This window comes from Mesoplodon mirus (genome assembly GCF_964341445.2).
Source record: "Mesoplodon mirus genome assembly, chromosome: 9".
In the NCBI taxonomy this organism is placed as follows: domain Eukaryota; kingdom Metazoa; phylum Chordata; class Mammalia; order Artiodactyla; family Ziphiidae; genus Mesoplodon; species Mesoplodon mirus.
The window spans coordinates 91,069,388-91,097,274 of NC_138985.1; the positions used below are offsets into that span (position 1 = coordinate 91,069,388).

The 27,887-nt window shown below is 45.3% G+C and overlaps 1 protein-coding gene across 3 annotated transcripts; it reads right to left on the reverse strand.

The window, feature by feature from the left end:
• On the reverse strand, window positions 1–27,887 carry GCC1 (GRIP and coiled-coil domain containing 1). 3 transcript variants are annotated; one of them, XM_082633174.1, is made up of 4 exons: window positions 26,472–27,887; window positions 24,346–25,612; window positions 13,403–13,514; window positions 1–77 (listed from the first exon to the last, which is right to left on the reverse strand). In XM_082633174.1, exons 1-4 carry the CDS (start codon window positions 27,501–27,503, stop codon window positions 20–22), a joined length of 2,469 nt encoding a protein of 822 aa, XP_082489300.1. In that variant the 5' UTR covers window positions 27,504–27,887; the 3' UTR covers window positions 1–19. The 3 variants fall into 3 exon arrangements, with proteins under 3 accessions (XP_082489300.1, XP_082489299.1, XP_082489301.1); XM_082633173.1 differs by lacking the exon at window positions 1–77 and adding an exon at window positions 7,417–7,811; XM_082633175.1 differs by lacking the exons at window positions 1–77; window positions 13,403–13,514 and having other exon boundaries at window positions 22,793–25,612.

Genomic DNA, 27,887 nt, shown 5'->3' on the forward strand with positions numbered 1-27,887 from the left:
CGGAGGCACAAAGGTAGGGCTACAGGACGTATGCAGCAAGTTGTGCAATTGCCTCTTCAGGGACCGAGCAGGGCCAGCTGCAACAAATGTGAAAGTGATTTGCACGAGGGAGGAAACGGGCGATTCCAGCCGGTAGTTTCAGTTCAATCTTTTGCCCCTCCCGGAAGGATGAACTCAAAGTCCTGTTGTTCCCCAAACCCACCCTTAAAACAAAAGAGCATCATGCTGCTCTGGTCACATCCCACGTAATGTTTAGAAAGGGCACGCTTACCAAGGGGCTCCAACCATAAAGCACTGGTCTGGAACTTCTTGGTCACATGCTCAGCTAGAAATGCACAGGACTAAGTTATTCAAATTGCACATAGGTGTGCACCACCCCGCAACAACTAAATCCTCATAATCATCCTGAGAATTATCTAGAGAAAACAAACATGGATAGAAATCTCTGCAAATTGGAAATGTTACCTACCTCCCACCTCTGAAGGCAGGAAGACAGGGAAAGAAGTCTTACAGGAAAGGGACTATAGAGTCAAATTGCTTTCAGCGGAGGTAAACATTCAGTTTTCCCCCAAATTTTCCAAATTAGTTGGAGTCTTTTCCTGATAGTTCTAAATTTTAACTACAGCATCATAGTACAAAGAAAAATGGTTCTGGTTTTCTGAGACCTGGATAAAGTTTCTGAAATTCTGCAAACCTTCACCTGTAAAGCAAAAGGGAAAAGACAGGCATGTCTACTGATTCCTTAGGAGAAAACTGTCACTGGGAGAAAACATATCCACAGTAATTTATTTCTAGTGAATTTCAATAGACCGTTTGTTACCTAGTTGCAATGGAAATGTTCCTGTGACTTTTTATGTAGGTCTCACTGGAGCCCTAAATGAAAACACAATTACTTCCCTTGATGGGTAATGTTTGTCTGATGATAATTCAAAAAATATTCCAAGCAAAATAAGAAAGGAAGATCAGCACTTCATCATTACCACCACTGCCAGGATCCAGAGACCCATGGTGATCCCATCAGGACTCACAAGCACATTGTTTAAGGCAAATCCTTTGAGTTTTGTTTTTGTTTTTGTTTTTGTTTTAGGGAAGCAGAGGAATAAGGGAGAATTTGTCACAGTATATTGTAAAAGCCTCAACTCTTTGTCAGGAGATCTGAATTCTGGTCCTGGCTCTTCCTCTAACTAACAGAATGACCTTGGGCTAGTCCCTTTCCCTCTCTGGACCTTACTTTCCTCATCTATAAAGTGAGAACACTAAACTAGATGAGTTCCAAGGACCATTCCAAATGTAACACCAAAGAGTGATGTGAAGATTCCTCTGGAGACTGCAGACAATAGTAATACAAAGGTTCTAAAATAAGTCTCATGTTATGTGCTTTCTACATGACAGAATAGCTTCACTGGCACAGGATGGGGCTTGGAAGGCTTTCTTTTTGCCTATTAGAGGCTCTGGTCATCTCTATGATACACATATGAATGAACTTCAACGTGGTCAATAGGAAATTAGCCATGAAGTTTCTGGCAGTTAGCTGCACTGATGGATCCCAAATTTGAATCCACCGTAGGAAAGCCTACTTTACCTACCTGGCCACTGGGCCCCAACTTTTAGTCCTCTAGAAACAGCCTCTATGTTTTTCTTCAGTCACATGGGAAAACAGGATGCCATTTTTAAAAATTAGCTGACAAATATCTCTTAGGCATTTTGTATTTACAAAGAGGAAGTCTTGGTTTGGTCATAACTACTTCCATTACCAGTATCACTACCCAGGCATTCATTCAAGAAATAGTTATTGAGTGCCTACTTTGCACCAGGCACTGGTGCAGCTGCAGTAAATACAAGAGTGAAAAAGAATGACACGTTCTCCGCTCTCATGGAGCTCAAACCCTAGCGCAGGGCCAGGGAAAGATCATACACAAGCAACAACAGAATCAGAAGTAGAGAGGTGGGACAGAAATTGGCGGGCTACACTGGATTGAGTGAACTCTTTAAAAGAACTAGCCAGCACAGATCAGGGAGAACAGCACTCTGGGCAGAGGGAACAGCAAGGGCAAAATCCTGAAAACCTGGGACAGAAAGAAAGCCAGTGTGGCTAGAATGCAGTGGTGGAGGGAGGGAGTGGTGTAAGATAAAGTCGGAGAGGTGAGCAGGAACCAGACCAGGTACATCACTGGACTTTATGTTAATTATAGGACGGAGCACACAGGGGCTTTTATGCAGGGTAGTGACCCAGCTGCCTTCCTTTGTGCCCACACCCCACATCTCTCATGTCCAACCTCCAGGTTTTGCCTGAGGACCTCCGTTTTGAGGCAGACTTCCTCAGCTCCCACATAGGTGAGGCAATTAATGCCCCATGGGGTGAGTCTTTGACTAAGGCAAGATGGCAGCTGACAGATAAATTCATCTCCCTTCCACCTCCATACGGACTGCTCTGAAAAAAAAAAAAAATCAAAGCCAGGAAATGACCTCACAAGATTGAGAAATCAATCATTCTTTTTTGTCCTTCCAGTTTCGTTGAAATGTAACTGACATAACAGCGCTGTATAAGTTTAAGGAGTGCAGCATAATGGTTTGACTTACGTACATAATGAAATGATTATCACAATAGGTTTAGTGAACATCCACCATCCATAGATATAACAACAAATTAAAGAAATAGAAAAAAACATTTTCCTTGTGAAAAATCAGACATTTTTAAATCCAAGTGGTGGCCCATTGACTGATGCGCACTCATGTTCCCTCACCCTCCTCTCCTGCATCACTCCCCCTTTGCCTTCACTCTTCTCCCTGGGATTGGGTTCAGAAGGCAGGAGTCCAAGCACAGGTGCAGCTGCTCTGCCATCGTATTGCTCAGCAGCTCTGGCGGTGCTGGAAGTTTCTGCAGTGGATAAGAACACTGTGCAGAGTCTCTGGAAAGCCTCAGTGGGAGAGTTAGCACAAAACACGAGGGTTATGGAGCAAGGCCAGACCTTCCGTGGCCAACAACTATTTTCCATTTGAAAAAACAGCTCCTGGTACCACTGAGACCTAGTAGAGATTGATTGATCTTGGTACATGAATTGACTACGCAAATGACTATAAGGTCAGGGAAGTGCGGCAATCCACCATATGATGGAAAATGGTGTATTCAGGATTGGGCCTGAGCAAGTCCAGAAGGTATGAGTAAGCTACCTGAACAGGTGGTCCAGATTCCCCTACACCTCTCTCTATTGCAATTAACACCTCTTCCTCAACTCACTCCCACAGCTTCATAGAGGACCCCTTGACACCAATTAACAGAAGAGGAAAGGACTCAGGCCTGGTTCATAGATGGGTCAATAACAATATATTGGTACAAAAACAAAATAAAATAAAACAAATTAAATTAAAAAGATAAAATAAAAAAAATACTGCAGCTGCATTACTCAGGAGTCGGTCTAAGGTGCGATGATGAACGCAAATTCTCCCTGTAGGCAGAGCTCTGAGCAGTATACTTGGTCATCCACTCCATATGAAGTGTCCTGAAGTACAGATATACATAGATTCCTAAACAGTGGCAAAAAATGGCTTAAAGGTCAAGTCCTGAAAGGAACAAGATTGGAATATCAGAAATAAGGAGGTCCAGATAAACAACAAGGTCCTACCTCATAGCATGGGGAACTATATTCAATATCTTGTAATAACCTATAATGGAAAAGAATCTGAAAAAGAATATACTTATATGTATATGTCTGTGTGTGTGTGTGTGTGTGTGTGTATATATATATATATATATATATATATATATGAATCGCTTTGCTGTACCCCAGAAAGTAATACAACATTGTAAATCAACTATATTTCAATGAAAAAGAAAGAAAGGCACGCAGGAAGGAAGGAAAGAAGAGAAGGAGGGGAAGGAGGAAGGAGGGAAGGAAGAAAGAAGGCGGTCTGGGGAAAAGGTGTGTGGGTGGATCTGTGGAAGTAGACCCTAAGTGTTTAGATCTTTGAATCTCATGTTAATGCCCACAGGGGGTGTTCTTCCCAGTTAAGGCTCTCACCAACCAGATGGACAGGATGACATGTCTTATGGACATGAGCCAGCCTTTCTTTCTTGGCTACCACAGTGCTTGTGCAATAGACCCATGCTATATCCATAGCCTTCATCCATGCTACCATGCTATGGACGGGCTAAACAGCATGAATTACCCTCACTAAGACTGATGTAGCAGCTACCAGTGCTGAATGCCCAACCTGCCAAAAGCAGAGTCTGACACTGAGCTATTGATGTGGCACCATGGCTCAGGAATTATACTTATATCACCTTCCACCCTAGATGGAAGAGTAGGTGTTCTTTCCAGATTTGACACCTGCTTTAGATGAGATTTGCCTTTCCTCTTCATAATGCCTCCAACAGCACCGCCATTTAAGGTTTACAAATGCCTCTTCTAAAAACATTATATCACACATGATATTGCCTTGTTCCAAGGGACCAATTTTACAGCAGAGGAAGGGACACATAACCAGACTCCACTGCCTTATGCCTCATCACCCTGAAACATTCAGGCTAGTACTGAGTGTAATGGCCTGTTAGGACTCATTTAAGGTGCTGGAATTATTATGCTCTATTCCAGGATTTGGTGTAGGTATTGAATCAACAGGCAGAACCTGGTTCTATGTGTCCAACAGCTAGAAGACCCAAGACCAAGAACCGACGAGTGGAGGTAGGATTAACCCTTCTCACTATCACTCCCAGTGACTCATTCACAGAATTTGTGCTTCCCATTTCTTTAGCCTTAGGCTCTGATGCATTAGCAGTCCTGGTCCTGGGTGAGGATACTTCCACCAGGGAACACAGTAAGAGTTCTACTAACCTCGAGGCCTCAACCCCTACTTGGTCACTTTCATCTCCTCATTCCAGTAGACCAACATGCAAATACATGAATTTATTTCTGATTACCATGAGGAGCTAGCACTGATGCTACACATGGGGTCAGGAAGGAGTATGTCTGAAACCCAGGGGCCTTGCTGTAGTATCTCTTGGTGCTTCCTTGCCCTTTGATAACAATGGATGGACAATTGAGCAACCAGTACCTGACCAAGTTAAGGCAACTAAGGATTCAGATCCCCCAAAGATGAAGGTCTAGGTCAGTCTACCAGCAAAGGAACTCAGACCAGCCAAGTGCTGGCCAAGGGAGAGAGGGATGTAGAGTGGTGGAGGGAAACGATGATGAATATCTATTACAGCCAAGGGACAGGTTGCAGCATCAGGGACTGTAGACCATTCTGCTAACTCTGTTACCTTAAATCTTTTCAGAAATTATGGCTGGCCATCAAGTTGTGAATTACTGAACACGTCCCTCGTTTCTCAGGGAAGACATGAAAACAACTTCACGTCACAAAAATGAAGGCCACAGATCACAGTGTGAGAGCCAGATACAGTGGGAGGGTGGAGCTGATTTGAGAGATGCAGGAGGAGAACTGTATCAGCATCTCTCATGTGCCAGTCCAGATCTTCATGGTCTCACCATCAACAGGGCCTTTGGCCAGTTGTTCCAGACATAGCTGCAATTGTAGTGACCTCGTCCACATGGCCTCTGACCTACTTCAGGCAGAGAAAACCCGGTAGCACCTTGCTCCACACTATGTTTCACACTCCCATACTTTGCCCTGAGGCATCCCCACTGACACCAAGGCATGGTACACACAGACCCACTCAGTGCCCCTCAGGGCCAGCTGCAGAATTCGCAGTACAAAATGAAAATGTGAAGTTGCTTGTTCAAAAACAGGAAAGAAGCTTTTTTCTTTCTTCCACAGTCTCTCTCTTGACCTGTCAAGGTATATTTTACCTGCTATTTCATGTTGCACTCCCTCAGGCAGAGAGGTACTCACTGGGTGAGTGCAGACCATTTCAAGTATCCAGGGCACTGCCAATGACTCAGTGGCACAAAGCTGGGCACTGAGAACCCATCTCAGAGAGGTAGTGAAAAGAAGAGACCACCATGAGCAGAAGCTCCAAGTCCCTCAGCGCAGGCTGCACTGTCCCTCAGACTTCACTTACAAAACACAAATTCAGAAATAAAATTATTAAGACTTTCCAGGCAGTGACTACAGAGCATTAAACCTCAAGAGTGGACCCCCTTCTGAGCTCGGCTATGACTTCATTGGTCACATGCCCAGGAAGCCGGCCCTGGTGCCCATGCATGCCCAAATGGGAGTGTAAAAGAATTAACACCCTGTGGAGCAAACTGTTAACCAATGGAAGATGGGAGACAAGTAAATTCTTCTCCCTCCTTAATCCAGACATACTGTCCTGAAGAGTAGTTTCTCGGAAAACTGTCCTATAAGAAATCAGTCCCACTTGATTCCAAGTGCAGGCTGGCTCAGTTGGGCATTTTCATATTAGCTCTCTCTCCTTCCTGGACTTACTCTCCTTTTCTTCATCCTGCTTGGGTTGTATCCCGATTAAAGTAATAGCATATAAGCCTTTTCCACAGGCTCTGAATTTTGGGTAAACTAGAGTAAGACCATCAGTTAACTAAAAAAGCAAGGAAACAGGGAAGATACTTTAAAGAGTTTATTTTTATTTAAATGTTTTATTTTAGTTTATAATGTTATTTTAATTTAAAATGTTTAAGCATGCACTTGTTTGCCAATTTTCCAAAGGTTTTTTTTTTGTGTGTTTTAAAGATTGGGTTCACTTGGGAATTCCCTGGCAGTCCAATAGTTAAGACTCTGCACTTCCACGGCAGGGGGCACGAGTTTGATCCCTAGTTGGGGAACTAAGATCCCACGTGCCGCTCAGTGAGGCCAAAAACAACAGCAAAAAAGCAAAACAAAACAGGACAAAACATTCCCTGGTGGCGCAGTGATTGAGAGTCCACCTGCCGATGTAGGGGACACAGGTTTGTGCCCCGGTCCGGGAAGATCCCACATGCCGCGGAGCGGCTGGGCCCGTGAGCCATGGCCGCTGAGCCTGCGCATCCGGAGCCTGAAAAAAAAAAAAAAAAAAGAATCCACCTGCCAATGCAGGGGACACGGATTCGAGCCCTGGCCCAGGAAGATCCCACATGCCGCAAAGCAACTAAGCCCGTGTGCCACAGCTACTGAGCCTGCGCTCTAGAGCCTGCGAGCCACAACTACTGAAGCCCACGCGCCTAGAGCCCGTGCTCTACAATAAGAGAAGCCACGACAATGAGAAGCCCATGAACCACAATGAAGAGTAGCCCCCGCTCGCCGCAACTAGAGAAAGCCCGTGTGCAGCAACGAAGACCCAACACAACCAAAAATAAATAAATAAATTTATAAAAAAAAAGATTGGGTTCATTGATTGAAGTTCTATTTTGTCTTTGTTTAATAAATCGCAGCCATAACGCATCATTTACAATTTGTAGACTTGATTTATTTAAAGTAAAACAATATTTTAAAGACACTTTTAAAGTAATTTGAATGCATGATTTCTCTGAATTTTTATAGATTTTTTTCCTGATCTTTAATAGTTGCCCCACCAAACGTAACTCGGCAGCACTATTTTAGTGAGTATCTATATTAAGTCATTCCAAAGTACTCAGCTTAGTTTCATAGTAACAATTCTTTTTTTGACTACTTTTTCACAAGTTTATGTGATATTTAATTAAATTACAATCACAAGTACATTATCTATAAACAGGTTTACATCATTACAATTCTAAAGGAAATCGCAAGGACAATACATATAAACAGGTTTGAGGGCAAACACAATTGATTCCTGGTAATATTCAGCTCCACTGGTAGGGACAGAAGACTGTGGTGTCCTTAGATCAGTGATTCTCAAAGTGTGTCCCCAGACCAGCAGCATCAGCGTCCCCTGGGAACTGGTTAGAAAGGCAAAATTCTCAGGCCCCCTCCAGACCTACTGGAAGTGGAGTCCAGAAATGCAAGCCACACGCAAGTGTGAGAAACACTGTCCCAGAGAATAGTTTAGTATCCAAGAGCATTCACATGATGGGCAATGACTAGTACACTTTACTGAAGAACTAGAGTACCCTTAATTTAACAAGTTAGTTAACTGGAGGTCAGTTAAAAGAGCTTCTACTGTGGGTTTTGTTTGTTTGTTTGTTTTTATTTATTTTTGGCTGCGTTGGGTCTTCGTTGCTGTGCACAGGCCCTCACCAGTTGCGGCGAGCGGGGGCTACTCTTCAGTGAGGTGTGCAGGCCTCTCACTGAGGTGGCCTCTCTTGTTGCAGAGCGTGGGCTCTAGGCATGCGGGCTTCAGTAGTTGTGGCACACGGGCTTAGTCGCTCCACGGCATGTGGGATCTTCCAGGACCAGGGCTCAAACCCGTGTCCCCTGCATTGACAGGCGGACTCCCAACCACTGCGCCACCAGGGAAGCACTCTACTGTGTTTGTTAGGATTAGGTTTGACTTTATATAAACAAAAAATGTAAAACAACAATAGTTTGTGTAAATATAGTTAACATTACTGAACTGTAGACTTAAAAATTGTTAAGATGGTGAATTTGTGTTATTTTTTTTTACCAGAATTAAAAATAAATTAAATAAAATTTAAATTTAAAATACAGTGGCTTAGAATTCCCTGGCGGTCTAGTGGTTAAGACTCAGTGCTTTCACTGCTGAGCCTGGGCTCAATCCCTGGTCAGAGAGCTAAGATCCCACAAGCCACGAGGCGCAGCCAAAAGAAAAAAAGAGTGGCTTGAGCAAATTAGAAATTTATTTTTCTTTCATCTAGAACAAATCCAGAAACAGAGAGCTCATGACCTGTATGGTGCTACAGTAAGTGACCAAGGACTCAAGTGCCTTCTGCCTCACTCTCCACCATCCCAAGTGTGGGACCCCTGTCCTCATGGTCCAAGAGGGCTGCTAGACAGCCATTGCATCTACATCCCAGGCAGCAGCATCGAGTAAAGGAAATGACATGGGTACTCCCTCCCTTAAAAGGAGCCTTCAGAGAAATCCCACACAACACTTCCTTTTAACATCTCATTATCCAGTAGTCACATAATTTTTCATAGCTGCAAGGGAGTTGGCAAATGTCTTTTAGCTTAAGGCACAATGTGCCCACTCAGATACTACTAAGGGGGAAGAAGAGAATAAATATTGCGAGACAACTAGCCAATTTTATCACACATTGTAATTGTAAAATCATATCTGCCATTACCCAACCCCCAAATGAAGAAATCACTTATGTAAACATTTCTAGACATTGCTGTAGTAAAAATGAACATGGAATCAGCTTTCTTTTGAGAAATAAGAATTCACATTTTTCATGAGACTTTTAAAGGGAAAGGGGGGGAAGAAAAATACCCTTTACCAAGGCCTACTATGTGCCAACCACAGTGCCTTTGCATCTGCCATCTCACTGATTGTCCACCATCAGGTGTGGTAGGAAGTCTTAACTTTCTGTAATAGTCAGGATGGGCTAGATTGGGTGCAGTTAAAGAAAAAACTGCTTGTCACTTGTTGGGAAGGGGATAGGGAAGTGAAGGAATCACACAAGAGTTCCTATAGGTCAAAGAAAGGGACATGACCACGCCTACCTTCTAGCAAGTAACCAAGTGCTCGGGAGAATTGGAAACATCAATGGCTGATGGTCCAGGGTTAGAAAGAAGCTTTTGAGGCCAGAAGCAGTGTCTCACTACCTTGGCATCTGGCATCTGGCATCTGGCTCACATCCTCACACACCTAAGAAGTCTGCTAACTGTTTAAGTTAAATTGTTTGCCAAAGGGGAAGTTTTAAAATTCGCCCAAATCTCCCACATGAACCTCAATCATCTTTCTAGAACCACTCTTCTCCTGAAAGAATTAGCTTCTGCAGCATTATTCCTAGAACTCATCAAGATTGTGAAAAAATAAGAACTTGCTGAAAATTAGGTTTTGTCCAACTTCTTCCACACTGCCTGCCACCCAGGCAAAAAATTCCCCAAGGCAGCATGGACCCCAGGCCTCTAGTGGAAGAGACACTCAGTTTGGCTTTCACGCTGCAGGACAATTTGACGTGTCAAAATTCTGTTTTTAATTTGCCCATTCCCAAGGAAGTCATGACAAATGTTATAACGGGAAATACATTTTTCCGACGATGAGGTTACAGAGCAGACTAATCACTTTTGCTTTTATGAAGAATCAAGTACTGGTATTGTTACTAGGGATTGTCAGCTAAATAATTTAAGCTGTGCTATTTACGTAAGTCCCTAACTACTGCTGGGATTCGTACAGTAAGATGGAGTTAATGTTTTTTTCTGTCATATCTCTTCTGTAATGTCATGACTTTTGCAAGCTTCCTCCTTCTAATTGCATAAAACAACTAAAGCACTGTGTTAAGGAAAAATGGGCAACTAAATAATGATGAGTCAAAACCCACCTAATTAAGATGTGAGTGCCAGAGCTGAGCCCAGAACTGCTTAGGGGCACACTTCTCATCATTGTTGGATGTCTCAAAAACCAACTGTGCATTAATGTACCAAGGGAAAGAGCCAGTATTATCCATCCAAGTATCTTCATCAGTACATCCCCCTGAGCCTCTGGTGTCAGGACTTTAACACTGTAAGCAACAGAGTGCTGAAATTAGATAATTTGGCACCACTTTTGAACATAAATCTTATTATGTGGATTCTCATTCCACCTCTCAACCCCTCAGTCCGTTTCTGGATCCATAAAGATTTTAGATTTTGAAAAGAAATGGCCCTTGGACCACTGCAGAATTTTGGTCTTTCTTATGATTTCATGGAGGTGCTTGCTGGCCTAGACTCTGACACAAGGCAGTTCCTGCGAGCAGCCGGGGGGCAGATAGAGAAGTGCCATGGCCTCCAGGCTAAGGACTCAGGACGCAGGTCACATGGGAGGCTCTAGGTTCATCAGCCTGCTGGATCGGATGAAGGGCAAGGCCAGGAGGGTGTCATCACAGAGAGCAAGGACAGAACCTAGCTGCACAGGGAGGATGGACACAAGAAAAGCTGATTTTTCCATCTACTTAGGAGACTTCAAAGGACTCAGCCTGGCCTGAAGACAAAATAAGGTGACCAAGAAGAGTGGCCCCTAAGTCGAGGCTGAGAACCAGAAAGGAGAGAGGCTAAAGGAGCTGGAAGGAGCTGTAAAATGTATTATACTTTCACCTGTAATTTCCTTAAATGTATATTTTGTGTCCCCTTGTATTGTATAAAAAGTTCATGTAAACAAGCTTTGATAGTCTATTGATTGGGTAATTCCCACACTGCCACCAACCATAATTCTATGTGTGTGTGGGTGTGTGTGGGGGGGTGTGTTTTACTTCCTCCCAAACTGCTCAATATCTACCTTTTTTATCTTAATTAAAAACTCTGCATGTGGGAATTCCCTGGCGGTCCAGTGGTTAGGACTCAGTGCTCTCACTGCCGGACCCCAGGTTCAATCCCTGGTCAGGGAACTAAGATCCTGCAAGCCACTCAGCGTGGCCAAAAAAATAATAATAATAAAAGTTTAAAAATAAGAATAAATAAAAAATAAAAACTCTGCATGAAACCATCATTTTGAAAGAGTAGGGTCCGTGATTCTAGCTGAGGGAAGAGGTAAATCAATACAGGGCTTAGAACACACTGAGTCTCAGGTGTCCGTCCCTCCCCTGGAAACCCTGCATTGACCACATGCAGCTGGAGCACAAGGATGCACTCCCAACCAGAACACAGATTCAGGAGTCACGAGTGGTGGCAGTGACAGTGAGGAAACTGGATGGATACCCAAGAGAGTTTCAGAGTGATAAGAGAATATCAAATACAGAACCCGAGTGCACAGCAACATTTTCTAATGGGTGGAGGAAGAAGAGACAAGTCACACAGGTAAGAAGAGAGGAAGTCACAGGAGAAAGAGGAAACAGGTATAGCTCCCAAGGAGAGAAGTTTCAGGAAGGGATGGCTCATGGTGTCAGAGGTCACTGGGACATGGCTCAGGGCTACCACAGGCTCACTCATTGTCACTCATTGCCCTGGAAGTCCTCACTCAGCCTAAGACCAGAATGTGTACTTCTGTTCCAATGCTCTCATCTTCCTATCCACTCAGCCAGGACTTTAAAAGTCTATCTTTTATACACAAGTCAATGGAACTCTTCCAGGCTGCACTGATGATACAGGTGATATCTGATAACTACCCTTCAAAGAGGGCATATTGGAGGACACTATTCTTTAAAATGGTCTGGCCAGGTCAGAGCTGAGTGCTCTCGTGGAGGTGGAGACAATATATTTTTGGAGGATTTAATAAAGCTTTAACTTTAGAATCATTTTAGATTTACAGAAAAAATTTAAAGACAATGTAAAGTGTTCCTCTATATTCCAAACCTAGTTTTCCCTCTGACGAACATCTTACATTGGTATGACACATTTGTCACAATTAATGAACCAATATTGATTTGTTATTATTAACTAAGGTCCATACTTTTTTTTTCTTTCTTTTTTTTTTTTTCCGGTATGCGGGCCTCTCATTGTTGTGGCCTCTCCCGTTGCGGGGCACAGGCTCTGGACGCGCAGGCTCAGCGGCCATGGCTCACGGGCCCAGCTGCTCCGCGGCATGTGGGATCTTCCCGGACCGGGGCACGAACCCGTGTCCCCTGCATCAGCAGGTGGGCTCTCAACCACTGCGCCACCAGGGAAGCCCCTTTTTTTTTTTCTTAATTTTTACTTGATTTCCTTTTTCTGTCCCAGGATCCCATCCTGAATACCGTATTACATTTAGTCATCATGTCGCCCCCGACTTCTCCTGATCAATTCTCCTGGCTTTGATAGTTGGGCTGCTATCTTTTACAGTGGCTCTGCTGTCTCAGACTCGACATCCATGCATATCCCACTATCTAGATCCCCAGAACCCATGAGCACGGGGAGGAAGTTCTTGGGGCAAACATGGGTCACTCAGGCTAATGCACGGAGCCTGATCCAACCTGCACTGTCTACAGATGACTACAAAACAAGTAAAATAACTCTTACAGTGGTGTGAGGAGTGGTATCTTGTCCTGGAAGAAATAGTACCTTGGTTTGTACTATCTTGTACTTGTACAGCACAAGAGGAGGAACACGGAACAGATCAAGAATAAAGCCACATGGCTGTGAGGAAACATCAGAACATGAGGAACTGCTCTATCAATAGAACAGAAGGGAGGGTGAGTAGCTTGAAGACCCAGAGCAAAGCTACCACGGGGGCAGAGGCAGACGCTGCTAGTTCACACCTCCCGTGGGGAGCAGGGACACAGGCAGCTTTGAGTATTCTGCCCCAAGATTCTTCATTCTCCAGATAGATGGGTAAACTGTGTGTTGGGCCACAGGGATGTATCAGGCTCACAGAGCCCCTCCCCTGTGCCATCAGGACCAGGGACCCCCCAAAGGATATTTGTTCCCCAGAATCAGAGGTGCCTGTCATGGGGGGACACCCTCAGGAGGGATGGGGCATGAATTCTATTCCGTGCTCTATTTCCATCAGCTTACTCACCGTTTTATCTCTGTAGGGAACAGAACTGCCATCTCGCTCCTTGTCTGGGGCCAGGTCAGCCTCACACGGTAAACAGCTTGCTGACTGTAATGGTGGTGGGGGAAGAGGAGACCTAATATATGGGAAAGAAAAGGGTAAACCTCTCTGAGGCCTGGAGAAGAACTGGGGGGAAGGGGGCAAAAAACTAACAGAAAGTACTTTTCCCATCTCTTCTTCATGGCCTCTAATTAGTCGTCACCCATTTTTGCCTCCTTGACCCTCCTAGTATTTTTTTAGTATCTTTATTGAGATATAATTCACATACAAAACAATTCATCCATTTAAAGTGTACAATTCAATGGTTTTTAGGGGGTTTAGTATATTCACAAAGTTGTTCAACTATCACCACTAATTCCAGAACATTTTCGTCACCCCCAAATAGATCCTGTACCATTAGCAGTCACTCCCCGTCCTTCCCTCCCCACTTCCCAGACCCTGGCAACCGCTAATCTGCTTTCTGTCTCTATGGAATTGCCTGTTCTGGATATTTCATATAAATAGAATCATACAATATGTGGCCTTTTGTGTATGGCTTCTTAACATAATGTTTTTCAGGTTCTTCCATGTTGTAGAATGTATCAGTACTTCATTCCTTTTTATGGTTGAGTAATATTCCATTGTATGGCTATGCCACATTTTGTTTATCCATTTATCAGTTGATGGACATTTGGGTTGTTTCCACTTTCTGGCTCTTATGAATAATGCTACTATGAACATTAGTGTACAAGTTTTTCTATAGAAGTATGTTTTCAATTCTCTTGGATATATACCTAGGAGTAAAATTACTGGGTCATATAGTAACTCTGTTTAACTTTTTGAGGAACTGCCAAACCAGGGCTATACCAATTCTTTCACAAGAACAAGAAATAAACCTCTCTGTTGTTTAAGCCAGTGTTCTTTGGGGTTTTGATGTATGTACAACTGAGCCTAATTATAACTGGTACCCTTGGCCATTAAGTCTTCAGTGTTTTGTAAATGGGTACATATGCTTTAATTGCCAGGGTGTGTCTTGTCTGCCAATAAGACTGGGTGCAATTTGAGGATGAGGGTCATGTTCTTATCTTTCTGCATCTATCACAGAGTCCAGCATGGTGCCAGGCCCAAAACAGAATTAATTTAAATACTTCTGGATGTACACATGGGTGTAGGGGTTCACACTGTCTAAAGAACATACAGAAGACAGAATCAGTCTTCTCCCTCTAGGAATGGTGAGAATTTCCTTTTTCCACCATCAGTCACTGAGCTGTACCTTCTATTCTACCTTTTTAATTATAGGACACTGTAAGTTTTCTGCTGAAATTTATTTGGAGAGACACTAGGTGTTGCTGGTTTCCCATGAAAAAGAATATTGCTAGGAATTATCCAGTAATACTGGAAGCCCTTATTACCAACAAGTTAGGAAGAATTTTGATTTTCCATTTTCACTTTTTAATTTTTTTTTTTTTTTTTTTTTTTTTTTGCGGTACGCGGGTTTCTCTGTTGTGGCCTCTCCCGTTGCGGCGCACAGGCTCCGGACGCGCAGGCTCAGCGGCCATGGCTCACGGGCGCAGCCGCTCCGCGGCATGTGGGATCCTCCCAGACTGGGGCACGAACCCGTGTCCCCTGCATCGGCAGGCGGACTCTCAACCACTTGCGCCACCAGGGAAGCCCTCCATTTTCACTTTTGCCAAAGTTCTTTCCAGATGAAATACTTACAAAGTATATAACGTGGTAGGAAGAATAATATCCCTCCCCCCCAGATTTTCATGTCCTAATCTCCGGAACCTGTTAGGTTACATGGCACAGGGGAATTAAAGTTGCTAATTGACTGAATTTAAGATAGGGAGATTATCCTGGATTATCCAGGTGGGCCTAACCCTAATCACAAGGGTCCTTAAGAGTGGAAGAGAGAGGCAGAAGAGAGTCAGAGGGAGATGTGACAATAGAGAAGGTGCAGAGAGATCTGACATTGCTGGCTTTGCGGATGGAGGAAGGGGACCGTGAGAAAAGCAATGCAGGCAGCCTCTAGAAAAGGAAAAAAGGCAAGGAAACAGATTCTCCCGTTGAGCCTCCAGATTGGAACACCTTGGATTTTAGCCCAGTGAGACCTCCTTTCAGACTTCTGACCTCCAGAACTGTAGGATGATTAATTTGTTTTGTTTTAAAGTCACCAAGTTTGGGGTAATTTGTTACGGCAGCAATAGAAAGTCAATACATATCCTAATACTATTCTTCCCCACCTCATCTTTTTAAAAGCAGGAATCTTGGGACTTCCCTGGTGGCGCAGTGGTTAAGAATCCACCTGCCAATGCAGGGGACATGGGTTTGAGCCCTGGTCCGAGAAGATCCCACATGCCACGGAGCAACTAAGCCCGTGCACCACAAACACTGAGCCCGCGTACCACAGTTACTGAAGTCTGTCTGCTGTCTGCACATGCCCCCATGCCCACTCTCACCACCACTGTCTCTCCATGTGGATAATGCCAGTTGTCTTAGTCTTGCAAAGCTCAATTGAAGTGTCACCTTCACTTTAGTTCTTTGATTCTTTGCAGACTGTGTTCAATGTCCTGTCTTCCCTTTCTCCTCCTCCATTACAGCACTTGCCACACTGAATTATAATCATTCATCTCTGAACCTACATCCTGTGCTAAACATTGAGTATATTTTGAATGCCCAGCAAAGTGCCTGGGATAGAGTAAAAGTTCACTATGTGTGTGCTGAATTGATGAATAAACAGTGATATAACCTCCACATTCCAGACTTCACCTACAAGTGGGTTAAAATTTAGGTCCATAAACACGAGCACCCATGGGTGGGAGTTACTGGGTAAGCTACCCTTAGTCAGCTGAACCAATAGCATCCTCCTCCTGGATCTCTCCCTTTTCCCTTCTTGCATCTCTTTAAGAGGCCCAGAGCAGGAGCAGGAGAAGAGGGAAGACTCAGACTCAGACACCAGTAGAGCTGCTGCCTGCAGTTCTCACTGCCCCCTGCCCTCAGCGTCTGCCGCTGCTGTGCTCACCTAGACCCACACTGCATGAACCCACCGTGCACCCGATGCCCCACTCTGCCTGCCACCCAGCCGCTACCCATCAGCCACTACTCTGGACGAGAGCCTCTACTTCACTCTTAAGCCACAACTTGTGATAGAGCCAATTTGCCCTGTGTGGGTCTTGGTTTCCTCTTCTCTTAAGGGAGCAGCATACCAAGCAAGCTCCAATATCCCTTTCGGACTGAACATTCTGCGATTCCATAAATGCTCTGATGGACTTGCACAGTCCAGGTCTTTGGTCCATGCTTTCATCCTGTGTGGGATCCACTTCCCCACCTAAGCCACCAAAGAAGGGCAGATCATCACTCATGGCCAGGCTCATATCCTGAAGCCTTCCCTCATCACTCTGGATCACTCCCTGACTCTTCACCGTCATCATCCACTGACCAACCCACTATTGGTGTACAGAGTCCTCCTGCTATTGCAGTTTGGATAAACATGCTATAAGAACCCCAACAGACTCTAAGCAACTTCAAGGCAGGAATCATTTTTATTGGAGGAGCAACAGGGCTGAAATGGAGAGAGGAGACAGAGGTGGTTAGTGAACCCATGCTAGTTGCTGGATCAGCCTCTGATTCCCTAGGCCTCTTGGCCAAGTCTGCCACCATAACTTGGGAAAGATCCCAAGAGTCACCTTTGTGGTTTGTACAGCATCCACTGGTGGATGAATGACCAGGGACTGCTAACGTGAACGATTCTGGCCCCAGGTGTCTCCAAAGCATGGTTCACAAATTGTCGAAAATTCTGTTTCCTTCTGTACCCATGGGGCTCGCTGACTCACTGACCACGAGCCATGCACAAGTGCTGACCAAGGTGCTGAAGAGGCTCCCGGAAAGCTCCCTGGGAAGATATTAAAGAGAAAGAAAGATAGTGCCACTCTCGACTCTTACCTCCTTCCAGACAAGCATTATCTTGGTTAGTCCCTCTCCAGAAGTTGGGTGCCGGTCTGAAGGACCAAGTGTCAACTCACAGAAAGAAATCAACTTTTTTTTGTTCCTGACTAAACCTAGGCAGCAGAGAAAGTCTCATTTACAAGAACTTTGCCACAACCATAAAAGGATATGAGGATAGAAGAAAAGGAAGTCCCTAATCCCCTTGAGAGATAAGGTAATGGCGATGCCTGTTCTACACACCCCTCAAGTACAGGGGTCTCTTAAATACAGGGACACACTGCCAGAAGCTTCCTGCAGGGGTCCTCATCAGGAGGAAGATCTCAGGCCCAAAGTTTGGCTCAGCACCTGAGCCTCAGAGGACTCGCCACATCCTATATCCTCGTTTTCTCAGCCATCTTCCTCATAGCTCTGAAGAGAACTCCCCCAATCCTCTAACAACCAAAGGAAGCTAATTTACCTAAACTCAATTCCAGTCATATTCCCAGAGACCGAGAGAAACAGCACAGCCACTAAAATGGCCGAAGAGACAACTACCAGGAAGACAGCACAGTGGGAGAAAGCAACACTAGCAAAAAATTAAATCTCTCACTCTGAATGTACAAGATTGGTATTTTCAGTCTCTTTTTCATTCATTCAGCTGTTTATTGAGCATTTAGTATGTGCCAAATTATGAAAAGTCCTGAGAGTGCAAAGATGAATGGGGCCTGGGACATGACCATGAGAGGTTTATAGAGTAGTCAAGCAGACAGAGAAGTAAATTTAAAATGAAAGTACAAGAAATGACTGTGCCCAAGGTTGTATGAACAAAGTGCTAAAGGACCTCAGGGGAGTACCTGAGCATCCCTGGGTATCGGAAAAATCAGCATGGACGGAGTGATGTTTCAGCTGAGTCTGAAAGGATAGGCCCATACTGCACATGGCTGGGATAGGGCTGGGGGGTGGATTTTGAAGGTGGAGAAAACAGTGTGCCTAAGGATCCTAGGTTTGGGAAATGTAATCCAACCAGGTGATACAATGTAAGTGTTCAAAACCAACATAAACAAGCTTGGCTTCCAGACTCCTTCAAAGCTCCTCTCAGCTGGCTAAGGCTCCAAGTAGGGCAGATATCACAGTGGACTACACAGGATGCCAGAGCAAAGATATCCACCCAAAGGGGCATGAAATTCCCCAGGCTGAGGCTTCATTTTTAAAACCTGATAGCTGTTGAACTAAAGGAAAGACAACAGACCCTGCTCTAAATATTAACCCCCAAAATATTTTGACTGTACAGACAGCACAGCCTCAGCTAATAGAAAATTTGCATGTGATTTGCATTAAAAAACTCATGTTCAAGTAAAGTGGTATCAGCCTTTAGATTCATTCTCTCAAATAAGAAAGACAGTGTGGTCCCTCAGCTGCAGCCCATAGGGATGGACAAATTTACACTGAACCAGAGATGGTCTCCTTGCTGAAGTCAAGGGACAGGGTTTACCCATGAGGATCACTGGCTCGCAGGTGACCTTCACTTTTCTGGGTTCCCTGACCTGTGGGTTTGTCAGAAGCTTTGATATTTAGGTTATTCAGGAGATCCGGGTCCCAGGAAAAAACAGGTTGTTGTTACTACTCAAACTCACATAAAACTGAGCGGTAACAACGAGTCCATTTCAGAACTTTCAGTGTGAAAGAGCTCTGCTGTTACAAAGAAATGAGGCTTCAGAGAAATTATAAGGCAGTTTGTTGCCACTGAAGAGAGGACCACCTGGACAAGGACCCCCTCCTCCCCAGCCCAGGCCAGAAACACAGCCGCTTGAACTCCTGGGCGCAAGCACTGCATCCTCAGGATTCCACATTGCCCTCTGGCGGCATAGACAGCAGAAAGAGCTGGGACGCTCTGTTCAGATAAATGGGTTTGAATCCAGGTTCTACCGTCCCTGGCTCTGGGCCTTGGGCAATTCATCCTGCCAAGCTTCCATTTCCTCATTTGCAAAATAGATATGCTTCACAAGACTGCTGTAAGGATTAAGTAAAATAACGCAGGGGAAATGCTAGCAGTCAGCTTCAGAGCAAGCACTTGATAAAAGACAGTCATTTTTCCTTTTGTTTATGGAAACATTTGTGGCTAAGAAATCAAGAAAAGCTCAGTCTAACTTCCAATGCTGCCAATTCTTGGGAAAAAAAAAAACTAATGTGGTTTACCACCTACTTTGTTTCAGATACTGTGCTGGTTCTTTCTGTACTTAATTTCTTTATAACCTGAGTATATAACCCTGAAATAGGTATCTTTATTCCCATTATAAGAAAATTAAATTCAGAGAGATTAAGTAATTAATCAAGGTTATACAGTTGGCAGGAGATTGGACTGAGATTTTAGCCCAAAATGTCTGAATCTAGTTCCTTGCTCCAAAAACCATCAAGCCGAGTAAGCCAGGCTGCCTGGGAGAGGCAGAGGAAGAGAGTGGAGGGGAGAGAGTAGAGGTGGTTGAAGATTGGGTAAAGTGACCAATTCATTACTGTTCTATTTCCAATTCCCAAAGCTGTTTCCCCAGCTTTACTGGAGGTTATTATTGGAACACAGTATAGTAATAGCTGATATCCTCCTCTCATTTAGTTAAAATGATCCCAGTTCTAAATAATCCTAAAATTTATATGGAACCACAAAAGACCCAGAATTGCCAAAGCAATCCGGAGGAAAACGAACAAAGCTGGAAGCATAACCCTCCCAGACTTCAGACAATACTACAAAGCTACGGTAATCAAAACAGAGAGGTATTGGCACAAAAACAGACATATGAATCAATGGAACATAATAGAGAGCCCAGAAACAAACCTACGCACCTATAGTCAATTAATCTTTGACAAAGGAGGCAAGAATATACAATGGAGAAAAGATAGTCTCTTCAGCAAGTGGTGCTGGGAAAGCTGGACAGACACATGTAAATCAATGAAGTTAGAACATACCCTCTCACCAAACACAAAAGTAAAAAGTTGCTTGACGACTTAAATATAAGACATGACACCACAAAACTCCTAGAAGAGAACATAGGCAAAACATTCTCTGGCATAAATCGCAGCAATGTTTTCTTAGGTCAGTATCCCAAGGCAACAGAAATAAAAACAAAAATAAACAAATGGGTCCTAATCAAACTTATAAGCTTTTTCACAGCAAAGGAAACCATATAAGAAACAAAAAGACAACCTATGGACTGGGAGAAAATATTTGCAAATGATGCAACAAAGGGCTTAATTTCCAAAATATACAGACAGCTCATATAACTCAATAACAAAAAACAAACAACCCAATCAAAAAATGGTCAGAAGACCTGAATAGACATTTCTCCAAAGAGGACATACAGATGGCCAATAGGTACATGAAAAGATATTCGACATTGCTAATTGTTTAGAAAAATGCAAATAAAAACTACAGGGAGGTATCACCTCACACCAGTCAGGATGGCCACCATCAAAAATTCTACAAATAATAAAGGCTGGAGAGGGTGTGGAGAAAAGGGAACCCTCATACACTGTTGGTGGGAATGTAAATTGGTGTAGCCACTACGAAGAACAGTATGGAGGTTCCTCAAAAAACTAAAAATAGAGTTGCCATATGATCAAGCAATCCCACGCCTGGGCATATATCTAGAGAAAACAGTAATTTGAAAAGATACATGCACCCCAATGTTCACTGCAGCACTATTTACGATAGCCAAGACATGGAAACAACCTAAATGTCCACTGACAGATGAATGGATAAAGAAGATGTGGTATATATATATACACAGAATGGACTACTACTCAGCCATAAAAAAGAATGAAATAATGCCATTTGTAGCAACATGCATGGACCTAGAGATTATCATACTAAGTGAAGTCAGAGAAAAACAAATATGGTATCATTTATATGTAAAATCTAAAAAATGATACAAATGAACTTATTTACAAAACAGAAACAGACTCACAGACCCAGAAAACAAACTTATGATTACCAAAGGGGAAGGGGGCGAGGGATAAATTAGCAGTTTGGGATTAGCAGATACAAACTACTATATATAAAATAAACAACAAGGTCCTGCTCCATAGCACAGGGAACTATACTCAAGATATTCAATATCTTGTAATAAACTATAAATTTTTTTCTTTGTGTCTCATCTAAATTCTTTCTCTCTCTCTCTCCCTTTCCTTTCTTAGTGTATCTAGAACAGGCATACCAGTCAAATAACTGGAAAACTTATTTGGGGGAAAGGGGAGGGAACACAAGGAACTTGTGTCCTTAAGGGTAGGAAGGGACCAAGTCTTTTTCTTTCAGTTGGGAGCATTCGCAGCCTTATGTATATCAACACTTAAAATTATTAATCTGAAACTGCCTTGCTTCTTTCCTTGTTTAATATCTCCTCAAAAGTCAAAAGCACAGAATTATTAGTCCTAGGAAAGCAGCTGTGACTATGGATCTTTCTATTCTGTCCAAAACCACCTAGGAATAACAACAATCATAGTATATCCTACATTTAAGAGGATCAGGTAAGAAAATTAAGAGATGATCACCACCACCACCACCACCACCACCATCATCATCATCATCATCATCATCATCATTGTAGCTCAGCTTGACCATCATCATCATCATTTAGTTTAGCTTGATCATCATCATCATCATCATCATTTAGTTTAGCTTGATCATCATCATCATCATCATCATCATCATCATCATCATCATCTAGTTTAGCTTGACACCTGGAGAAACTTTTCCAGGATACCATGAATCCTGGTTTGAAGTATAATAAAGCATTCATAAGCAGATTACTTCTAAAGTTTAAAGCAGGGCTTCCCTGGTGGCGCAATGGTTAAGAATCCGCCTGCCAATGCAGGGCACATGGGTTCGAGCCCTGGTGCGGGAAGATCCCACGTGCCACGGAGCAACTAAGCCCGTGTGCCACAACTACTGAGCCTGCGCTCTAGAGCCCATATGTCACAACTACTGAAGCCCACGCGCCTAGAGTCCATGCTCCGCAACGAGAAGCCACCGCAATGAGAAGCCTGCGCACCGCAACAAAGAGTAGCTCCCACTTGCCGCAACTAAAGAAAGCCCATGCGCAGCAACAAAGACCCAACACAGCCAAAAATAAATAAATTTTTAAAAATTAATAAATAAAATAAAGTTTAAAGCAGTAATTATGGAAGTTTCAATCTCGCCCATTAAACCCATGAGAAGGCTTTTTTCCAGTGTAGTTGCCTATACACAAACACTCATACACAATTCCAGGCTAAGAAATTTGGGCTGTAATTGAGGCAGTTAAAGCATTGAGGTATTCCTCCCTAGATTCAAGCTCATGGATTAATATGATGAAATATTTCTTACATCCTTTTCATTTCCCATTTACATTCACACTCCATTTATGTCTCTGTGTGTGTGTGTGTGTGTGTGTGTGTATACACACCATTAAGGAAGCACATAGGTCAAGTTGGTCAGGTTTAATGATTCCGTGGTTATTGTTATTATCATTCGAACATATCACTTCTGTTCCACTAAGTCTACCTACTGTAAACAGTCCAGGTCACCCAGCCTCCCAATCAGAACATTTAATCACAGTCTCTGCACCCCCAAACCCTCACAAAATAGACTGCTATGATGAAGTAACAGAAAGGTACATATCAGCCCAGTCAGTGGCAAAGCACTGGTCTTTAGGATCCAAAGATCTCTACAACCAGCAAGAGCAAATGGGGGAAAGCAAAGAATAGGGAAGTGATACTGTTTGAACCCAACTTTTTTGAGCCCCTCCTTTAGTAGTAACATGTGTGGGAAGACGAGGCTTTCGGACTGAAACTCTATGACCTCCCTAAGTGAGTGGGCAAAGTACCCTGGTGACAGTAATGCATGAACACCCTGGTTGCAGGGACGTGCAGATTTAGCCAGAATGCTATCCACGGAGCAGCAAGTACCCCAGCCCGGCCTCAGCTGAATTGCCACCACTTTCCTGTGAGGGTCAGAGCATCCTTCTGGAATCCTCTGCAGCAGATCTTCTTCCTCTTCCCTGTCCCTACAAAGGCAGAAACAGCTTGGGGGGGAGGGTGTAAATCTCTGAGCTAACTCCTTGTATCCAGGCAGGATCAGAGCTTCCTGATCAGACCTCTCTCTGTAAAAAGATAGAATATTTTTCTTAATGGAAGTTCAACACTGAGGGAAAGCTAGCAAAGTCATTCACTCACAATCTCAGGCAACCCTGGGCAGACAGGTTAAGGCAGGGACAAATGTGAGAGGTCTAGAACCCTATCCAGGCCAACAGCAGGTCACTCAGGAAATCCCCAAGATCCAACTGGTGCTCAGGGTTCTCTCTAGGATGGTCACAAGTGGTGTGTTTTGTCCAGATTGATTAGGTCATACCTAGCCCTAAGTATTCCAAGCTTCCCAGTTCCAAGATGAACTTCCCAAGTTCACTATTCCTTGGCCGTTTGGACTAGGGGACAATCTGTCCCTATTTCAAACTTCCTGGTCCCTCTCCAGCCTGAATTTCTGTCCCCAGAGAATTGGGGTAGCAGTTGGCAGTTGACCAGACTTAAGATTTTGATGAGATGGAGTAAACAGCTGGTCCTTGTGCATGTTTAGAAATTAACTGAACTCCCTTTGGAGTCATATGTACTCCTAGCTCTGCACTAGGAGTATGATATTAAAACCGAGAACACCTTATTTTAAAGACTCTCACTCCCCCAACTTTTGCACCTCTGAGTCCTAACCTCTCCCCCGGCTTCCCCTCACACACACCACCAGAAGATGCTGTCCCAACACTTTCAGTATCTCTAGGGCCCAAGGATAAAATGGCATTAATGGCATTTGGCAGAAAATCCCAGCCCACATTGAGGATTCCTCCCAGGTGAACACAGTGAAGAAATAAATGATAATGTAAGAGAAGAGGCAGGAGAAACCAGAGCCTGCCCCTTCTCACAGAAGAGGCACAGAAAGTTGACGAGTTAGTGAAAATGGCATCATCTCTTGCCAGAAGGCCACCAACTACCACCGGCTGGGAGCCGCATGATCACTTGTTTCTCCTCTGGACTGAAGTGCAAGATGGTGAGGATGGCGGTGAGCGTCTGCTGGCGGCCCACGGTGTCTGGCAAGGTCAGGAAGCGGTAGATGATGTTCTTGAGGTACTCCAGGTTGGCTCCCTCCCGACTCTGGTCCCTGATGTTCTTTGCAATGTGGCTCTGCAGGGCTCCCACCTCCTCCCGATGCCGCTCCCCCTCCTCCAGCAGCCGATCCTGCAGCTGATGCACCTCCCCCTCCAGCCTGTGCTTCTGCTTCCTCAGTGACGTGATCTCCACCTCCTTGCGAGCCAACTGCTCGGCGTAAAGGAAGAAAGTGGGCTCGTTGGCCGCAGCTAGTTGCAGGGCTTGGGTCAGGCTGTCCAGGGCACATGTGTCCGCTGGATCCCCGGGGCCCACACTGCCCACAGGGCTTCTACGTCCCGGCAGCCCAGAGGACAAGGCCACGGAACGCAGCTGCTCCAGCTCCAGGTCCTTCTCGGCCAGCACGGCCAGGGCCCGGTCCCGCTGCTTGTGCAGCTCCTCCTCCAGTTTCAGCGTGCGGTCCCTGAAGTCCAGCTGGCTCCGCTCCAGTTCCTGCCGGTGGATGTGCTGCAGCCGGGCCAGCTCCTGCTTCCAGCCCTCAGCCTCCTGCTGGTGCTGGCAGTCGAGCTCCTCGCAGGACAGCCGCAGCGAGATGTACTTCTCCTTCAGCTCCGCCAGCTGCTCCCGGGCTTCCTCCAGCTCCTTGCCCAGGTTCCCGTCTTTGACGTTCTTGCTTTTGAGGACGACCTGGGCCCGCATCTTGTACCTCTCAAACTCCTCCTTCAGCTGTTTCAGCTCCTGCTGGTAGTAAAGCGCGCTGGCCTTCTCCCCATCGGCAGCCTCTGAGCTAGGCATTATCTCCAGGTTGCAGAGCTTCTCCACGTCCAAGGTCACCTGGCTCTTCCTGGCCGCAACCTGCAGCAGCCTCTTCAGCTTCTCCATCTTGTCCTTCAGGACACTGACATCCAGACTGGACTCCTCTCCATGGCTGTCCAGAGGGGACCGGCTAGAGGCTGCTAGCGCCAGTGTCTTGTTCTCCAGGTCCAGCTGAAGAATGCGCTCCTTCAGCTTGTGGATGGCCAGCTGGTCCTTCTGTTTGGCTTTCTCATAGGTGCCCAGCAGTTCTGACACCTCAGATATTTGATTCTCCAGGGCTGCCACCCTCTGCTCTTCCAGCTGCGCTTGCTGTCGTAGCTGATCTTCGGCGAGGGCTGTCTGGAAAACAAGGGAACAGATGGAGATGCATCCAGAAAAGCTACAAGGCCCGATGGCAAACTTTGAGAAAGCAAGAGAGGGGAGCAAGAGGGTTACGGGATGGAGGTGGCCTGGCAAAAATGGGAACTGGGAATTTTTCTGTTCGTTTGGGAGCGAACCCAAGCTCCTGTAACCTGCTCCCAGACACACATTATACCAAACAACATTAAGAACCTTTGTAGATCTGCTGTTGTTCTGCTTTAGTGTTCCTGCTCTCTCTTCTCATACGCCAACCTCACATGTGCAGTGTGCTCTTAACCATATGACATTCTTTTCCTCTTCCAATATTCCTGGAAGTTCAAAATTGACTTGGATCTCTCCCCACACTGAAAGGTGGCTCTGTAAAATAGCATACCTTTCCAGACAAGGCAAATGTTGATTGCAAGCAATACAACAGGTTATTTCTTCTGAGAAAATTCCCTTTGCCCCCTTCAGCCACCCTACCTGTAGGAATACACTGCTACCTATATATAGGCATATTCCTACAAGCATACACTCCACCTTTCACTGCACAGCCGCCACTACACTGCTTCACAGAGCACAGCTGGGAGGATGCCAATGCCCAGATGCTCAGAGCTGTCTGGCTCCAACCCGGCTTACACTCAGAAACGCCACATCCTATTGGAAGCACACTCTGTGGATACTGTCAACACCACACAGAAAAGGATTTCCCAGGACTCACAAATGAAACTTTTTGAATAGCATCAAAAATCGACAGTGCAGCCACTTAGTTCTAACTATCAAAGGAGAAAAAAAAAGCCCTAATATTTCCCCACTTCAGGTTAAACGACAAATGTTTAAAGGAGATGAAGATAATTACCTTCCTCATTTCCTGCTGCAACTGAGCCTGGAAATGGCTTTTAAGGCAGGCGGCCTCTTCCTGAAGCTCCTGCAGCCGGGGGTCAGGCTGATTCTTCTCATCTCGAAGAGCCTGCAGCTCACCTTTCAACTCCTCTATCTCACGGGTCAGCTGCTTGGTTTGCAGTTCAAACCCTTCCATCTGACCGGCTGCATAGGTCCGCCCAGCCAGAGCTTCTCGGGTCTCTTCCAATCGAAGCTCCAAGTCCTGGCGCTGGGTCCTCTCCTCCTGCAGCAGCTTCTGGAGCTCACGCAGCATCAAGGCATGGTCACTCTGCTCTTGGGCCCGATCGTGCTGCTGCGTGATAAGTCGGGCTTTGGTTTCTGCTATCTGCTCCTGCAGCCCCTTCAATTCTCCCTCCAGCCGGCCCCTCTCCTCCTCTGCTTTTTTACTGGCATTATCTAAGTCCTGTTTCATCTTCTTTTTGTCAGCCAGGTAAGAAGCTTCCATGCGGGACTTCTCCTGGGTGACTGTAGCCAAAGAGCTGGTCAAAGTCGCCAACTGAGTCTTCAGCTGGTGCAGTCGTTTGTCCACCTCCCCACTCCCAGACGGTCCATCCCCACTACTACTGCTAACGCCGCTCTCCGATCCACTGGCCTCTTCGGACTTTAGAGGTGGTGGCCCACGGGCCAGTCTGTCATCTTCTACCCCAAACTCACCCTTGGTGCTGGTGAGACTGGCCGCAGTATCTAAGCTGGTGGCGGTCCCAGTGCTATCCTCGCTGTGAGTGGAGCATCGGTCATCCACAGAGTCAGGAAAGGTGAGGCCTTGAGGCTGGACACCTGCAAGGCCCACATCCGCCTCGTGGGATACCGACAGCACCTTAATGCTGGCCTCCAGCGCCTCTTTCTCTTTCAGCAGACTTTTATAGGCGCGGACTACATCCTTGAGACGTGCCTGGTACTGGAGGAGCTGCTTCTTCTGGGTCTCAATGGTCTCCAGCAGGTCCTTCTTGCTTGGGCCGCCCCCGAAATTCATCCCAAACTTCTCCATGAGGGTTCAGAACGGGTTGTTCCACGTCAGTGTTCGGACAGCCTGGGAGAGGGTCACGAAGACGCTGGTGGGGAGAGAGTTGTCCCTAAGGCCGCACATCCGCTCCTCACAGCTATCCGAGACCGGATGCAGGGCAGCGGGGCAGCCTGACAGAAGCGCCCGCCAGGTCCCAGGCAGGAGAGCAGGGGCGGGTCCTATCCTAGAGGCGGAGCGACGCTGGCACGAGAGGAACACACTGTCAGGGCTCGCCCGCACTGTCCCAAAAGCCGCTCCGGGCTCCCCGCTCGCCCGGGCCACAGCAGCACCGGCCGGCCCCCGGGCCAAAGCTTTAAGCTGAGCGTAGCCCCATTCCGACTTCCTAACTCTAACGGCTAGACAACCGCG

What these genes read in the sequence shown, in the direction of transcription:
- GCC1 (XM_082633173.1), bottom strand. Translation starts at nt 27,503, where the DNA reads ATGGAGAAGTTTGGGATGAATTTCGGGGGCGGCCCAAGCAAGAAGGAC. An exon ending in CATGCGGCTCCCAGCCGGTG is followed by an intron (nt 13,515 to 24,345) that starts GTAGTTGGTGGC and finishes CCCATATATTAG; the next exon opens with GTCTCCTCTTCCCCCACCAC. An exon ending in TTCCCTACAGAGATAAAACG is followed by an intron (nt 7,812 to 13,402) that starts GTGAGTAAGCTG and finishes CTTTCTAACCAG; the next exon opens with TTCCCAGGGGACGCTGATGC.